At 43.7% G+C, this 18482-nt stretch overlaps 1 protein-coding gene across 2 annotated transcripts in view; it reads right to left on the reverse strand.

The window, feature by feature from the left end:
* The window catches only part of LOC139370168 (armadillo-like helical domain-containing protein 3), a 56942-nt gene that overhangs the window by 9357 nt on the left and 29103 nt on the right, over window positions 1-18482 (reverse strand). For both annotated transcript variants that reach the window (XM_071109494.1, XM_071109495.1), the window contains 3 exons: window positions 17083-17209; window positions 16051-16126; window positions 15141-15219 (listed from right to left, as the gene is read on the reverse strand). In XM_071109494.1, the coding sequence (XP_070965595.1) occupies window positions 15141-15219; window positions 16051-16126; window positions 17083-17209 (282 nt within the window). The remainder of the gene's footprint in view (window positions 1-15140; window positions 15220-16050; window positions 16127-17082; window positions 17210-18482) is intronic.

The raw sequence follows: 18482 nt of genomic DNA on the forward strand, positions 1-18482 counted from the left end.
AGTGATCTGTCTCTCCTCTCTGCTACACCTGTTTAACAGTGATCTGTCTCTCCTCTCTGCTGCACCTGTTTAACAGTGATCTGTCTCTCCTCTCTGCTACACCTGTTTAACAGTGATCTGTCTCTCCTCTCTGCTACACCTGTTTAACAGTGATCTGCTCTGTTTAACAGTGATCTGTCTTTCATTCTGCTACACTTGTTTAACAGTGATCTGTCTCTCCTCTCTGCTACACTTGTTTAACAGTGATCTGTCTCTCCTTTCATTCTGCTGCACCTGTTTAACAGTGATCTGTCTCTCCTCTCTGCTACACCTGTTTAACAGTGATCTGTCTCTCCTCTCTGCTACACTTGTTTAACAGTGATCTGTCTCTCCTCTCTGCTACACCTGTTTAACAGTGATCTGTCTCTCCTTTCATTCTGCTGCACCTGTTTAACAGTGATCTGTCTCTCCTCTCTGCTACACCTGTTAAACAGTGATCTGTCTCTCCTCTCTGCTACACTTGTTTAACAGTGATCTGTCTCTCCTCTCTGCTACACCTGTTTAACAGTGATCTGTCTCTCCTCTCTGCTACACCTGTTTAACAGTGATCTGTCTCTCCTCTCTGCTACACCTGTTTAACAGTGATCTGTCTCTCCTCTCTGCTACACCTGTTTAACAGTGATCTGTCTCTCCTCTCTGCTACACCTGTTTAACAGTGATCTGTCTCTCCTCTCTGCTACACCTGTTTAACAGTGATCTGTCTCTCCTCTCTGCTACACCTGTTTAACAGTGATCTGTCTCTCCTTTCATTCTGCTGCACCTGTTTAACAGTGATCTGTCTCTCCTCTCTGCTACACCTGTTTAACAGTGATCTGTCTCTCCTCTCTGCTACACCTGTTTAACAGTGATCTGTCTCTTATTTCAAACAAGGAAGGGGAATAGATGAGACAGTAAACAGGAATAGAGGAGAAGTCTCTCTAAAAGAGAGGAGAGGATGTCTGGAACGATTCTCCACTGGTTCTCCATACATCTCTCACTCTGTCTCACACGCACAGAGAACCAGAATAGTTATTTTACAAGGAACAACACGTTTTCAGCCAGCTGTGAAGAATGCACAACGACACATGAACAAACTCCTGTATCACGCTGAGAGGAGAGAGAGGCACTCAACACACACTAAATATTACACACACGGGAGCACACAAACACACAACGCAGTTTCCTTACACTCAACCACACACACACACAAACACAGTGAAAACCGTGAGTCTTGATTCTCCCAGAGACAGGAAATGTGAGACGGGACTGGAGCAACACGTTTCTTCTCCTTTGTCCTGATAAATGTTACCACCAGGGGAAGTGCTGTTGTTTTTACTTCTACATCTGATGGTAAACTACTGAAATATTAATCTACACTACCTCTCTCTCTCGCTCTCCATCTCAGTCTCTCTTCACTTCTCTCCCTACAACGACAACGCTGGGATTAATGGAGTGTGTGTGTGTGTGTGTGTGTGTGTGTGTGTGTGTGTTATCCTCTTATGGAGAAAGGGGGGGGGGTAAGATGCATGTGTTTATTCAAATGTATAAATGCAAGGATGTGGAGAAGGATAGAGGGGTAGAGGGAGGGAGGAACAGAGAGCAAGAGAGAGCCAGAGAGAGACAGAGAGAGAGGCAGAGAGAGACCCCTGATAGAGACACACCCTGATAGATAAACATGTGCACCAAAATAATACCAAAACGTACGCTAGTTTTATCGACATCCAAAAAGCATTTGATTCTATTTGGCATACAGGACTGTTCTACAAAGTTATTGAAAGTGGTGTAGGGGGTAAAACATGACATAATTAAATCAATGTATACTGGCAATACGTGCAGCATCAAAATTGGTAAGAAAATAACAGAATTCTTTCACCAGAGAGGGGGCGTTCGCCAGGGTTGCAATCTGAGCCCTGCACTCTTTAATATTTACATCAACGAATTGGCCACTATTGTAGAAAAATCCTCAGCCGCTGGTGTTAGTCTCCACAGTTCAGAGGTTAAATGCCTGCTATTCGCAGATGACCTATGCCTGCTGTCACCCACAGCACATGGCCTACAGCAGAGCCTGGACCTGCTAGAGCAGTACTGCCAGACCTGGGCCCTGGGAGTAAACACCCACAGCACCTGGCCTACAGCAGAGCCTGGACCTGCTAGAGCAGTACTGCCAGACCTGGGCCCTGGCAGTAAAACCCCAAAAATACACAAATAATGATTTTCCAGAGAAGATTCAGATATCAGGGAATTAGACCAAAGTTCTCAATTGGTACAAAATATAGAGAGTACTGCACGCACTACAATTACTTAGGCCAGACAATATGTATTAACTGGTTAACGGATCCCCCCCCCCCCTCTCTGAAAAGTGGCTAGCGAGCGGCAGCCCCACTCTAGCAGTCCTTTATCACTGTGTTCTCGGCTACATGAACAACAGGATACACATTACATTTCAGACTGATTTTCACATGATTATTAATACACAAATGAACATTATTCACATGGAATACTGCATTCCATTAAACATCAGTCAAAAAGAGCAATGTCTGAATGTATTATCAGTTCATTAACCTACTTAATTGTATAACAACACAAATTCAACAATGATTTGACAGTAATCGTAATCAAATTAAAATGTTGATGCATAATAACGAGTTCATTACCTGAATGCATCTCTATAGCCTGGGCTTTAACAAAATATTAATACGAATGGGATTAGGTCCTCCCATAGTCTAGGCCTTGTAGAAACAGGGTCATTAAGTTAGGCCTGCCTAATGAACGAGGCACTGGGAAGAAATACATACATCCAGCCAGAGTATCACCTATCATCATCAAAATAAAAATGTTCATAACATGCACAATTAGAAGCATCCATCTATATAGAGAAAGCGTGACGAAATTCGAGCCCAGTAACTTTGCTCAGCGCCTCCTCCTTCGATTGTCTCGTCTGGCTGCCAACAAACAGCCCCCACCTGCTGATCTGCACCTTGTCTGTCCGTGGCTCTGGCGTGGCTCTCCGTGGCTCTGGCGTGGCTCTGGCGTGGCTCTGGCGTGGCTCTGGCGTGGCTCTGGCGTGGCTCTGGCGCGGCTCTGGCGTGGCTCTGGCGTGGCTCTGGCGCGGCTCTGGCGCGGCTCTGGCGTGGCTCTGGCGCGTCTCTCCGTGGCTCTGGCGTGGCTCTGGCGCGGCTCTGGCGCGGCTCTGGCGCGGCTCTGGACATGCTAGCTATTCTCCGCGGCGCATCATCACTTCAGACGCGTTCCGTCGTGGTGTTTTCGGTTGGCCTACTACTGGTAGTACCGGTGAAATGTACGGTATGACTCGTAATTCACCATACAGACGACACACTTCCATTTCATCCACCATCTTGACTTCAATTTGGTCGTCCAACATACTATCAGAGTCTTCGCCGATGACTAACCTGGTCTCTGGCCAGTCAATCGGTTTAATTACATTGATGACTGACCTGGTCTCTGGCCAGTCAATCAGTTTAATTACATTGATGACTGACCTGATCTCTGGCCAGTCAATCAGTTTAATTACATTGATGACTGACCTGGTCTCTGGCCAGTCAATCAGTTTAATTACATTGATGACTGACCTGATCTCTGGCCAGTCAATCAGTTTAATTACATTGATGACTGACCTGATCTCTGGCCAGTCAATCGGTTTAATTACATTGATGACTGACCTGGTCTCTGGCCAGTCAATCAGTTTAATTACATTGATGACTGACCTGATCTCTGGCCAGTCAATCGGTTTAATTACATTGATGACTGACCTGGTCTCTGGCCAGTCAATCAGTTTAATTACATTGATGACTGACCTGATCTCTGGCCAGTCAATCAGTTTAATTACATTGATGACTGACCTGGTCTCTGGCCAGTCAATCAGTTTAATTACATTGATGACTGACCTGATCTCTGGCCAGTCAATCAGTTTAATTACATTGATGACTGACCTGATCTCTGGCCAGTCAATCGGTTTAATTACATTGATGACTGACCTGGTCTCTGGCCAGTCAATCGGTTTAATTACATTGATGACTGACCTGATCTCTGGCCAGTCAATCAGTTTAATTACATTGATGACTGACCTGATCTCTGGCCAGTCAATCAGTTTAATTACATTGATGACTGACCTGATCTCTGGCCAGTCAATCAGTTTAATTACATTGATGACTGACCTGGTCTCTGGCCAGTCAATCGGTTTAATTACATTGATGACTGACCTGATCTCTGGCCAGTCAATCGGTTTAATTACATTGTTGTTTCGTCTATTAAATCGCTTCTAATAGATCTGAAAATGACGTCCTAACCATGAATTTAACGGACTGTTTGTTTATAATGAGGGGCGTCCCACGTTGAACCTGGACACATAAATAGTAGGAATTTGCGCTGGCTTCAGCCATGACGGCACGAGAGAGAAATGAAACATCTGCACGGCGCCTGTAGGTGCCAGCGTGTGTTTCACTGTCCAATCAGAGGCTGGAACATGATCCCAGTGGGTGATCGGGGGCTGTTTGGTGTCTTGGCATCAACTTGGGGAAGCCTCAAGGGAGAGCAGCGAGTGCATTATAAACAAAGAGCTGCATATACTGGCCAAAAAATAACATCAGATTTATTTTCAGGTTGTGGAGAAAAGTGAGGCATCTGTTAAACAGTAAGTAAACTTTGTCCGGACTAATTGAATGTGTCATTTAACCAATTGCACTTTATGGCAGCGAGTTGTGGTGTCCACTTGCAAAACAAGATTTCACCAAATGGGACAGACACCTCATTGAAACCCTCATTATAAAGCTGACAGTTTGCACTTTAACCTCATAGTGTGGTGTGGTGTATGGTGTGTGTGTGGTGTGGGTGGGGTGTGTGTGGTGTGTTGTGGTGTGTGTGTGTGTGTGTGTGTGGGGTGTGGTGTGTGTGTGTGTGGTGTGGTGTAGGGTATGGTGTGTGTGTGGTGTGGGTGGGGTGGGGTGTGTGTGGTGTGGTGTGGTGTGGTATGGTGTGGTGTGGTGTGGTGTGGTGTGTGGTGTGGTGTGGGTGGTGTGTGGTGTGTGGTATGGTGTGTGGTGTGGTGTGTGGTGTATTGTGGGTGTTTTAGTACCAGAAATCCTCAAAAGGATGGTGAAACAAGGTAAATTGGGACAAGTGGGGAACAGTAATAACATCAAGTAAAACTGGAATTATAACTTCAAACTAATTATAAATATCCATAAACAAACTTCTTATAGCTCATCAGACACAGGTTCAGGGTTACAATTAAAAGTTAAGGGTTAGATTTAGGGTTAGTGGTTAAGATTCTGGATGGGAATCAATTCCCCACAAGTATAGAAATATAACATTGTGTGTGCGTGTGTGCGTGTGTGGGATGAGATATAGGGATGTATATTATAGTGAAGCTGGTTCATTTGAATGCTGTGTGTTCAGGGTGCTATTCATCTTCTACTGTCACCACTGGGGAGATGGAGGGATGGAGAGGAGAGGCAGAGAAATGCCAAGAGAGGAAGGAGATGGAGGAGAGGTTTCACACCTTATTAAGAGAGGAGAGGGAGAGAGGAGGAGAGAGAGGAGGAGAGGGAGAAGAGAGAGAGAGAGGAGGAGAGGGAGAAGAGAGAGGAGGAGAGGGAGAAGAGAGAGAGGAGGAGAGGAAGAAGAGAGAGAGGAGGAGAGGAAGAAGAGAGAGAGAGGAGGAGAGGGAGGAGAGAGGAGGAGAGTCACTAGAGAGAGATAACAGGAGAGGGAGAAGAGAGAGAGAGAGAGAGAGGAGGAGGAGAGGGAGAAGAGAGAGATAACAGGAGAGGGAGAAGAGAGAGAGAGAGAGAGAGAGGGGAGAAGAGAGAGATAACAGAAGAGAGAAAGAGGGAGAGAGAGAGAGAGAGGAGGAGAGGGAGAAGAGAGAGAGAGGAGGAGAGGGAGAAGAGAGAGAGGAGGAGAGGGAGAAGAGAGAGAGAGGAGGAGAGGGAGATGAGAGAGAGGAGGAGAGGGAGATGAGAGAGAGGAGGAGAGGGAGAAGAGAGAGAGGAGAGAGAAGAGAGAGAGGAGGAGAGGGAGAAGAGAGAGAGGAGGAGAGGGAGAAGAGAGAGAGAGGATGAGAGGGAGAAGAGAGAGAGAGGAGGGAGAAGAGAGAGAGGAGGAGAGGGAGAAGAGAGAGGAGGAGAGGGAGAAGAGAGAGAGGAGGAGAGGGAGATGAGAGAGAGGAGGAGAGGGAGAAGAGAGAGAGGAGAGGGAGAAGAGAGAGAGGAGAGAGAAGAGAGAGAGGAGGAGAGGGAGAAGAGAGAGAGAGGAGGGAGAAGAGAGAGAGAGGAGGGAGAAGAGAGAGAGGAGGAGAGGGAGAAGAGAGAGAGGAGGAGAGGGAGAAGAGAGAGAGGAGGAGAGGGAGAAGAGAGAGAGGAGGAGAGGGAGAAGAGAGCGAGGAGGAGAGGGAGGAAGGAAGAGGAGCCATAAGAAGGAGAGGGAAAGAGAGGAGGTGGTGTGACAGAGAGTGAGTGAGTGAGTGAGTGAGTGTGTGTGTGTGTGTGTGTGTGTGTGTGAGGTAGAGAGGTTACCATCTGTAGGCTGTCTCTACTGCAGCACCACCTGGCTCAATCAGACTGGCTAGCAAAGGCTAATGAACACACCTGTCCTCTCCTGCGCCAACAAACCATCCCCTCGCAAGCCAAGTCCCGGCCCATTTCCCTCAGTCAGAAGGCTGTGTCAGGGTCAGTCCCACTACAGGCTGCAGCAGCACCAGACCTACACAACCTGGCCTGGCAGCCTGGAGAGAAAACTTTACACACACGTCTGATGAAGAAGGAAACTATGGCTGGAGTCCTACATGGCTCCCTACTTCGTATGTAGTGTACTACTTCTTGCCATTTGGGACTCATTCAACCTACAACTTTACATTACAGTCACGTCTAATGAGGAAATTCAAATCTCATCTAAAGGTCAAAGGTCATTGACGTCATTTGACTTAAAAGTATTCTCTTCTTGTTGGGAATACATCCGGGAGATATCAGCTGAGAGGTAATTGGTGTGTGTAATGACAGAATCTCTCTCTCTCTCTCTGTGTAATGACAGAATCTCTCTCTCTCTCTGTGTAATGACAGAATCTCTCTCTCTCTGTGTAATGACAGAATCTCTCTCTCTCTGTGTAATGACAGAATCACTCTCTCTCTGTGTAATGAGATAATCTCTCTCTCTCTGTGTAATGACATAATCTCTCTCTCTCTGTGTAATTACAATCTCTCTCTCTCTCTGTGTAATGACAGAATTTCTCTCTCTCTCTGTGTAATGACAGAATATCTCTCTCTCTGTGTAATGACAGAATATCTCTCTCTCTCTCTGTGTAATGACAGAATATCTCTCTCTCTCTGTGTAATGACAGAATCTCTCTCTCTCTCTGTGTAATGACAGAATCGCTCTCTCTCTGTGTAATGACAGAATATCTCTCTCTCTCTGTGTAATGACAGAATCTCTCTCTCTCTGTGTAATGACAGAATATCTCTCTCTCTCTCTGTAATGACATAATCTCTCTCTCTGTGTAATGACAGAATTTCTCTCTCTCTGTGTAATGACATAATCTCTCTCTCTCTCTGTGTAATGACATAATCTCTCTCTCTGTGTAATGACAGAATATCTCTCTCTGTGTAATGACATAATCTCTCTCTCTGTGTAATGACATAATCTCTCTCTCTCTCTGTGTAATGACAGAATCGCTCTCTCTCTGTGTAATGACAGAATATCTCTCTCTCTCTGTGTAATGACAGAATCTCTCTCTCTCTGTGTAATGACAGAATATCTCTCTCTCTCTCTCTGTAATGACATAATCTCTCTCTCTGTGTAATGACAGAATTTCTCTCTCTCTGTGTAATGACATAATCTCTCTCTCTCTCTGTGTAATGACATAATCTCTCTCTCTGTGTAATGACAGAATATCTCTCTCTGTGTAATGACATAATCTCTCTCTCTGTGTAATGACATAATCTCTCTCTCTGTGTAATGACAAAATATCTCTCTCTCTCTGTGTAATGACAGAATCTCTCTCTCTGTGTAATGACAGAATATCTCTCTCTCTCTGTGTAATGACATAATCTCTCTCTCTCTGTAATGACAGAATCTTTCTCTCTGTGTGTAATGACAGAATATCTCTCTCTCTCTGTGTAATGACAGAATCTCTCTCTCTCTCTGTGTAATGACAGAATATCTCTCTCTCTCTCTGTGTAATGACATAATCTCTCTCTCTGTGTAATGACAGAATTTCTCTCTCTCTGTGTAATGACATAATCTCTCTCTCTGTGTAATGACAGAATATCTCTCTCTCTCTGTGTAATGACATAATCTCTCTCTCTGTGTAATGACATAATCTCTCTCTCTGTGTAATGACAGAATATCTCTCTCTCTCTGTGTAATGACAGAATATCTCTCTCTCTCTCTGTGTAATGACAGAATATCTCTCTCTCTCTGTGTAATGACAGAATCTCTCTCTCTCTGTGTAATGACAGAATATCTCTCTCTCTCTCTGTGTAATGACATAATCTCTCTCTCTGTGTAATGACAGAATCTCTTTCTCTCTGTGTAATGACAGAATATCTCTCTCTCTTTCTGTGTAATGACATAATCTCTCTCTCTGTGTAATGACAGAATCTCTCTCTCTCTGTGTAATGACAGAATCTCTCTCTCTGTGTGTAATGACATAATCTCTCTCGCTGTGTAATGACATAATCTCTCTCTCTGTGTAATGACAGAATCTCTCTCTCTCTGTGTAATGACAGAATCTCTCTCTCTCTGTGTAATGACATAATCTCTCTCGCTGTGTAATGACAGAATCTCTCTCTCTGTGTAATGACAGAATCTCTCTCTCTCTCTGTGTAATGACATAATCTCTCTCTCTGTGTAATGACAATCTCTCTCGCTGTGTAATGACATAATCTCTCTCTCTGTGTAATGACATAATCTCTCTCTCTCTCTGTGTAATGACATAATCTCTCTCTCTGTGTAATGACAGAATCTCTCTCTCTCTGTGTAATGTCAGAATCTCTCTCTCTCTGTGTAATGACAGAATATCTCTCTCTCTCTGTGTAATGACAGAATCTCTCTCTCTCTCTGTGTAATGACAGAATCGCTCTCTCTCTGTGTAATGACAGAATATCTCTCTCTCTCTGTGTAATGACAGAATCTCTCTCTCTGTGTAATGACAGAATATCTCTCTCTCTCTCTGTAATGACATAATCTCTCTCTCTGTGTAATGACAGAATTTCTCTCTCTCTGTGTAATGACAGAATATCTCTCTCTCTCTCTGTGTAATGACAGAATATCTCTCTCTCTCTGTGTAATGACAGAATCTCTCTCTCTCTCTGTGTAATGACAGAATTGCTCTCTCTCTGTGTAATGACAGAATATCTCTCTCTCTCTGTGTAATGCCAGAATCTCTCTCTCTCTGTGTAATGACAGAATATCTCTCTCTCTCTCTGTAATGACATAATCTCTCTCTCTGTGTAATGACAGAATTTCTCTCTCTCTGTGTAATGACATAATCTCTCTCTCTCTCTGTGTAATGACATAATCTCTCTCTCTGTGTAATGACAGAATATCTCTCTCTGTGTAATGACATAATCTCTCTCTCTGTGTAATGACATAATCTCTCTCTCTGTGTAATGACAAAATATCTCTCTCTCTCTGTGTAATGACAGAATCTCTCTCTCTCTGTGTAATGACAGAATATCTCTCTCTCTCTGTGTAATGACATAATCTCTCTCTCTCTGTAATGACAGAATCTTTCTCTCTCTGTGTAATGACAGAATATCTCTCTCTCTCTGTGTAATGACAGAATCTCTCTCTCTCTGTGTGTAATGACAGAATATCTCTCTCTCTCTGTGTAATGACATAATCTCTCTCTCTGTGTAATGACAGAATTTCTCTCTCTCTGTGTAATGACATAATCTCTCTCTCTGTGTAATGACAGAATATCTCTCTCTCTCTGTGTAATGACATAATCTCTCTCTCTGTGTAATGACATAATCTCTCTCTCTGTGTAATGACAGAATATCTCTCTCTCTCTGTGTAATGACAGAATATCTCTCTCTCTCTCTGTGTAATGACAGAATATCTCTCTCTCTCTGTGTAATGACAGAATCTCTCTCTCTCTGTGTAATGACAGAATATCTCTCTCTCTTTCTGTGTAATGACATAATCTCTCTCTCTGTGTAATGACAGAATCTCTCTCTCTCTGTGTAATGACAGAATCTCTCTCTCTGTGTGTAATGACATAATCTCTCTCGCTGTGTAATGACATAATCTCTCTCTCTGTGTAATGACAGAATCTCTCTCTCTCTGTGTAATGACAGAATCTCTCTCTCTCTGTGTAATGACATAATCTCTCTCGCTGTGTAATGACAGAATCTCTCTCTCTGTGTAATGACAGAATCTCTCTCTCTCTGTGTAATGACATAATCTCTCTCTCTGTGTAATGACAATCTCTCTCGCTGTGTAATGACATAATCTCTCTCTCTGTGTAATGACATAATCTCTCTCTCTCTCTGTGTAATGACATAATCTCTCTCTCTGTGTAATGACAGAATCTCTCTCTCTCTGTGTAATGTCAGAATCTCTCTCTCTCTGTGTAATGACAGAATATCTCTCTCTCTCTGTGTAATGACAGAATCTCTCTCTCTCTCTGTGTAATGACAGAATCGCTCTCTCTCTGTGTAATGACAGAATATCTCTCTCTCTCTGTGTAATGACAGAATCTCTCTCTCTCTCTGTGTAATGACAGAATCTCTCTCTCTGTGTAATGACAGAATATCTCTCTCTCTCTCTGTAATGACATAATCTCTCTCTCTGTGTAATGACAGAATTTCTCTCTCTCTGTGTAATGACAGAATATCTCTCTCTCTCTCTGTGTAATGACAGAATATCTCTCTCTCTCTGTGTAATGACAGAATCTCTCTCTCTCTCTGTGTAATGACAGAATTGCTCTCTCTCTGTGTAATGACAGAATATCTCTCTCTCTCTGTGTAATGACAGAATCTCTCTCTCTGTGTAATGACAGAATATCTCTCTCTCTCTCTGTAATGACATAATCTCTCTCTCTGTGTAATGACAGAATTTCTCTCTCTCTGTGTAATGACAGAATATCTCTCTCTCTCTCTGTGTAATGACAGAATATCTCTCTCTCTCTGTGTAATGACAGAATCTCTCTCTCTCTCTGTGTAATGACAGAATTGCTCTCTCTCTGTGTAATGACAGAATATCTCTCTCTCTCTGTGTAATGCCAGAATCTCTCTCTCTCTGTGTAATGACAGAATATCTCTCTCTCTCTCTGTAATGACATAATCTCTCTCTCTGTGTAATGACAGAATTTCTCTCTCTCTGTGTAATGACATAATCTCTCTCTCTCTCTGTGTAATGACATAATCTCTCTCTCTGTGTAATGACAGAATATCTCTCTCTGTGTAATGACATAATCTCTCTCTCTGTGTAATGACATAATCTCTCTCTCTGTGTAATGACAAAATATCTCTCTCTCTCTGTGTAATGACAGAATATCTCTCTCTCTCTGTGTAATGACAGAATCTCTCTCTCTCTCTCTGTAATGACAGAATCTCTCTCTCTGTGTAATGACAGAATATCTCTCTCTCTCTCTGTAATGACATAATCTCTCTCTCTGTGTAATGACAGAATTTCTCTCTCTCTGTGTAATGACAGAATATCTCTCTCTCTCTCTGTGTAATGACAGAATATCTCTCTCTCTCTGTGTAATGACAGAATCTCTCTCTCTCTCTGTGTAATGACAGAATTGCTCTCTCTCTGTGTAATGACAGAATATCTCTCTCTCTCTGTGTAATGACAGAATCTCTCTCTCTGTGTAATGACAGAATATCTCTCTCTCTCTCTGTAATGACATAATCTCTCTCTCTGTGTAATGACAGAATTTCTCTCTCTCTGTGTAATGACAGAATATCTCTCTCTCTCTCTGTGTAATGACAGAATATCTCTCTCTCTCTGTGTAATGACAGAATCTCTCTCTCTCTCTGTGTAATGACAGAATTGCTCTCTCTCTGTGTAATGACAGAATATCTCTCTCTCTCTGTGTAATGCCAGAATCTCTCTCTCTCTGTGTAATGACAGAATATCTCTCTCTCTCTCTGTAATGACATAATCTCTCTCTCTGTGTAATGACAGAATTTCTCTCTCTCTGTGTAATGACATAATCTCTCTCTCTCTCTGTGTAATGACATAATCTCTCTCTCTGTGTAATGACAGAATATCTCTCTCTGTGTAATGACATAATCTCTCTCTCTGTGTAATGACATAATCTCTCTCTCTGTGTAATGACAAAATATCTCTCTCTCTCTGTGTAATGACAGAATCTCTCTCTCTCTGTGTAATGACAGAATATCTCTCTCTCTCTGTGTAATGACATAATCTCTCTCTCTCTCTGTAATGACAGAATCTTTCTCTCTCTGTGTAATGACAGAATATCTCTCTCTCTCTGTGTAATGACAGAATCTCTCTCTCTCTCTGTGTAATGACAGAATATCTCTCTCTCTCTGTGTAATGACATAATCTCTCTCTCTGTGTAATGACAGAATTTCTCTCTCTCTGTGTAATGACATAATCTCTCTCTCTGTGTAATGACAGAATATCTCTCTCTCTCTGTGTAATGACATAATCTCTCTCTCTGTGTAATGACATAATCTCTCTCTCTGTGTAATGACAGAATATCTCTCTCTCTCTGTGTAATGACAGAATCTCTCTCTCTCTGTGTAATGACAGAATATCTCTCTCTCTCTCTGTGTAATGACAGAATATCTCTCTCTCTCTGTGTAATGACAGAATCTCTCTCTCTCTGTGTAATGACAGAATATCTCTCTCTCTCTCTGTGTAATGACATAATCTCTCTCTCTGTGTAATGACAGAATCTCTTTCTCTCTGTGTAATGACAGAATATCTCTCTCTCTTTCTGTGTAATGACATAATCTCTCTCTCTGTGTAATGACAGAATCTCTCTCTCTCTGTGTAATGACAGAATCTCTCTCTCTCTGTGTAATGACATAATCTCTCTCGCTGTGTAATGACATAATCTCTCTCTCTGTGTAATGACAGAATCTCTCTCTCTCTGTGTAATGACAGAATCTCTCTCTCTCTGTGTAATGACATAATCTCTCTCGCTGTGTAATGACATAATCTCTCTCTCTGTGTAATGACAGAATCTCTCTCTCTCTGTGTAATGACATAATCTCTCTCTCTGTGTAATGACATAATCTCTCTCGCTGTGTAATGACATAATCTCTCTCTCTGTGTAATGACATAATCTCTCTCTCTGTGTAATGACATAATCTCTCTCTCTGTGTAATGACAGAATCTCTCTCTCTCTGTATAATGTCAGAATCTCTCTCTCTCTGTGTAATGACAGAATATCTCTCTCTGTGTAATGACAGAATCTCTCTCTCTGTGTAATGACAGAATCTCTCTCCCTCTGTGTAATGACAGAATCTCTCTCTCTCTGTGTAATGACATAATCTCTCTCTCTGTGTAATGACATAATCTCTCTCTCTGTGTAATGACAGAATCTCTCTGTGTAATGACAGAATCCCTCTCTCTCTGTGTAATGACAGAATCCATCACTGTGCTTATCAGCTGGTAAATAAAGCATATATACGTCCAAACCTTCTCCCTTTCTTTCCTCTCCTCCCTTTCTTTCTTTCCTCTCCTCCCTTTCTTTCCTCTCCTCCCTTTCTTTCCTCTCCCTTTCTTTCTTTCCTCTCCCCCCTTTCTTTCTTTCCTCTCCTCCCTTTCTTTCTTTCCTCCCCTCCCTTTCTTTCTTTCCTCTCCTCCCTTTCTTTCCTCTCCTCCCTTTCTTTCCTCTCCTCCCTTTCTTTCCTCTCCCTTTCTTTCTTTCCTCTCCCCCCTTTCTTTCTTTCCTCTCCTCCCTTTCTTTCTTTCCTCCCCTCCCTTTCTTTCTTTCCTCTCCTCCCTTTCTTTCTTTCCTCCCCTCCCTTTCTTTCTTTCCTCTCCTCCCTTTCTTTCCTCTCCTCCCTTTCTTTCCTCTCCCTTTCTTTCTTTCCTCTCCCCCCTTTCTTTCTTTCCTCTCCTCCCTTTCTTTCCTCCTTTCCCTTTCTTTCTTTCCTCTCCTCCCTTTCTTTCTTTCCTCTCCTCCCTTTCTTTCTATCCTCTCCCCCCTTTCTTTCTTTCCTCCCCTCCCTTTCTTTCTTTCCTCTCCTCCCTTTCTTTCTTTCCTCTCCTCCCTTTCTTTCCTCTCCTCCCTTTCTTTCTTTCCTCTCCTCCCTTTCTTTCCTCTCCCTTTCTTTCTTTCCTCTCCCCCCTTTCTTTCTTTCCTCTCCTCCCTTTCTTTCTTTCCTCCCCTCCCTTTCTTTCTTTCCTCTCCTCCCTTTCTTTCCTCTCCTCCCTTTCTTTCCTCTCCCTTTCTTTCTTTCCTCTCCCCCCTTTCTTTCTTTCCTCTCCTCCCTTTCTTTCCTCCTTTCCCTTTCTTTCTTTCCTCTCCTCCCTTTCTTTCTTTCCTCTCCTCCCTTTCTTTCTTTCCTCTCCTCCCTTTCTTTCTATCCTCTCCCCCCTTTCTTTCTTTCCTCCCCTCCCTTTCTTTCTTTCCTCTCCTCCCTTTCTTTCTTTCCTCTCCTCCCTTTCTTTCTTTCCTCTCCTCCCTTTCTTTCTTTCCTCTCCTCCCTTTCTTTCTTTCCTCCCCTCCCTTTCTTTCTTTCCTCTCCTCCCTTTCTTTCTTTCCTCTCCTCCCTTTCTTTCTTTCCTCTCCTCCCTTTCTTTTCTCTCCTCTCCTCTTCTCCCTTTCTTTTCTCTCCTCCCTTTCCTGGCCCTTCATTTTTCTCTCCTCTCATTAAACGCTGCCTGATGGAGTGTGGTTAAAAGCCTATCTCCTGGTGCAATGCGAAGAACACTGTTTCATAGGATGTGTTCCATTGTGATGTCATAAAGAGCCGGAGTCTGAATTTAAACACTGTTGTCATTGTGATGTCATCAGATGGCCATTGTGACATCATAAAGAATGCAAAAGCTTTCACTGGGCCATCATGACATCCCAAGTAGGCATGTTGTGACATCATAAAAGGCTTGTTGTGACATCATTGTTGATGTCACACTCATAATAGAGTGTCCTGTGACATCATAAGGGGCGTGTTTACCTGGTCCTCAGACAGCTGGGAGATGTGGTTCACTGCAGCGTAGGACTCAATCTTGGGGTTGAAATGGTTGATAATGGCCCTGAAAACACACCCCCACACACAGAAACACAGAATTACTGGAAGCATTGGTGAGAGAGAAGGTAGTAATACGTAATCACAGACTTTTATAGAGGAGCTCCAATGCTGTGATGGAACTCTGTTTTATCTTCCAATATATATAAAAATGAAGAAATATAAGACTGGATGGGACCAACAGTGCAGCATATATTAGGTATTCTGAACTAGGGAGGAGGAGAGAGATGGATAGAGAGAGAGAAGAGAGATGGATAGAGAGAGAGAGAGAGATGGAGAGAGATGGATAGAGAGAGATGGATAGAGAGAGAAGAGAGAGAGAGAGAGATGGATAGAGAGAGAGAGAGGAGAGAGAGAGAGAGAGAGAGAGAGAGAGAGAGAGAGAAGAGAGAGAAGAGAGAGAAGAGAGAGAAGAGAGAGACAGAGAGAGACAGAGAGAGACAGAGAGTGCCCAAACTAACACACACAATGTTATGAGAAAGCTCTAAACAAATGAAGCCTAGTCAAAACCCATTTTCAACCAGCTCCTCGAACTGAAACCAGCTCCTCTAACTGAAACCAGCTCCTCGAACTGAAACCAGCTCCTCTAACTGAAACCAGCTCCTCTAACTGAAACCAGCTCCTCTAACTGAAACCAGCTCCTCTAACTGAAACCAGCTCCTCTAACTGAAACCAGCTCCTCTAACTGAAAGATTGAAGAAGAAAAGCTGAAAGTGTAAACCAGGAAATGGCAGAAAAGAGATGACACAATCACAACACATATTTCTACAAGGTCAAGTATCCCCACTATTCTCTAACTGGTAGAAACACTACCAACACCCAGTAAACGTGTCCTTACCTGACGTTGACCAGTGAGTGTGTGACTTTACTGGCAGGCTCCTTCCACTGGCCTGCGTTGGTGGACACTCTCAGTACTGTGAGGAACAGAAACACATTCAGTCATCAGGACACGCTAAGGAAGAAACACAGTCATTTAGAGACAGAGACTCATGTAGTAGAGGAGACAGACAGACAGACAGACAGAAACACAGTCATTTAGAGACAGAGACCCATGTAGTAGCGGTGACAGACAGACAGACAGACAGACAGACAGACAGACAGACAGACAGACAGACCCATGTAGTAGCGGTGACAGACAGACAGACAGACCCATGTAGTAGCGGTGACAGACAGACAGACAGACAGACACATGCAGTAGAGGTTACAGACAGACAGACAGACAGACACATGCAGTAGAGGTTACAGACAGACAGACAGACAGACAGACAGACACATGCAGTAGAGGTTACAGACAGACAGACAGACAGACAGACAGACAGACAGACAGACAGACAGACAGACAGACAGACAGACACATGCAGTAGAGGTTACAGACAGACAGACAGACAGACAGACACATGCAGTAGAGGTTACAGACAGACAGACAGACAGACAGACAGACAGACAGACAGACAGACAGACAGACACATGCAGTAGAGGTTACAGACAGACATCAGACAGACAGACACATGCAGTAGAGGTTACAGACATATAGACAGACAGACAGACACATGCAGTAGAGGTTACAGACAGACAGACAGACAGACAGACAGACAGACACATGCAGTAGAGGTTACAGACAGACAGACAGACAGACAGACAGACAGACAGACAGACAGACAGACAGACACATGCAGTAGAGGTTACAGACAGACAGACAGACAGACAGACAGACAGACAGACAGACAGACAGACAGACAGACACATGCAGTAGAGGTTACAGACAGACAGACAGACAGACATATAGACAGACAGACACATGCAGTAGAGGTTACAGACAGACAGACAGACAGACAGACAGACAGACAGACAGACAGACAGACAGACAGACCCATGCAGTAGAGGTTGTCAAAGATCTGGTGCATCCTGACGATCTCATAGTAAAGTTCATCATAACTGTTGGAGGTGGGCAGGAACGTATCTCCATATGTTATAAACATGTTGAACAGATTCACCACCTGGGGAGAAAGAGAGGGCACGAGAGAGAGAGACAGAGAGAGAGAGACAGAGAGAGAGAGAGACAGAGAGAGACAGAGAGAGAGAGAGAGAGAGAGAGAGAGAGGGCACGAGAGAGAGAGACAGAGAGAGAGAGACAGAGAGAGAGAGAGACAGAGAGAGACAGAGAGAGAGAGACAGAGAGAGAGAGAGAGAGGGCACGAGAGGGAGAGACAGAGAGAGAGAGACAGAGAGAGAGAGACAGAGAGACAGAGAGAGAGAGGGCATGAGAGACAGAGAGAGAGAGAGAGAGAGAGAGAGAGAGAGAGGGCATGAGAGACAGAGAGAGGGCATGAGAGACAGAGAGAGAGAGAGAGAGAGAGAGAGAGAGAGAGAGGGCATGAGAGACAGAGAGGGAGAGAGAGAGACAGAGAGAGAAACAGAGAGAGAGACAGAGAGAGAGAGAGACAGAGAGAGAGACAGAGAGAGAGAGAGAGAGAGGGCATGAGAGAGAGAAAGAGAGACAGAGAGAGAGACAGAGAGAGAGACAGAGAGAGAGAGAGAGAGAGAGACAGAGAGAGAGACAGAGAGAGAGACAGAGAGAGAGACAGAGAGAGAGAGAGAGAAAGAGAGAGAGAGACACAGAGACAAAGGAAATACATGAGCACTCTGAGTAGTGCTGAGCAATTAACCGGGGGGGGGGGGGGGGTTAAACAACTAATTGACCAACTTCGGTTCAATTACAAACACAAGTTTTCTCTAGAATGAAATCAAATCATTCATGAGAGAAATAATGAAGAATAAAGAACTATGTGGGACACGGGCTGAAGGGCGTTGTAGTTTTCATTAAGCAAATATTCAACCTAGTTCAGCGCAAGAACGTGGTAATAAACTACAACAACCATAATCCACTGCTGCAGTTTTTCCCCAGCTCAGTCTGAGAAGGATACACTTTTACTCCTGCTACATTTGGTTAGATACACACAGACCGCATGAGAGAGGAATGTACACAACAACTAGACAGAGGGACAGAGACAGTTCATGGAAGTGAGCCTTACCTCCTCAGAACATCTAGTAAAGTGATTTAGTCAGACAGCTCTGCAGCACACTAAGGCGGGATAGGCTCCCTAATTAGGATGACTAAAGTACGATAAGAACAGAGATAATGTTGTCTGGCTGGCTGACTGCTACTGCCTGAACAGAGATAACGTTGTCTGGCTGGCTGACAGCTACTGCCTGAACAGAGATAACGTTGTCTGTCTGGCTGACTGCTACTGCCTGAACAGAGATAATGTC

The sequence above is a fragment of the Oncorhynchus clarkii genome, chromosome 17 (genome assembly GCF_045791955.1).
Source record: "Oncorhynchus clarkii lewisi isolate Uvic-CL-2024 chromosome 17, UVic_Ocla_1.0, whole genome shotgun sequence".
Lineage (NCBI taxonomy): Eukaryota > Metazoa > Chordata > Actinopteri > Salmoniformes > Salmonidae > Oncorhynchus > Oncorhynchus clarkii.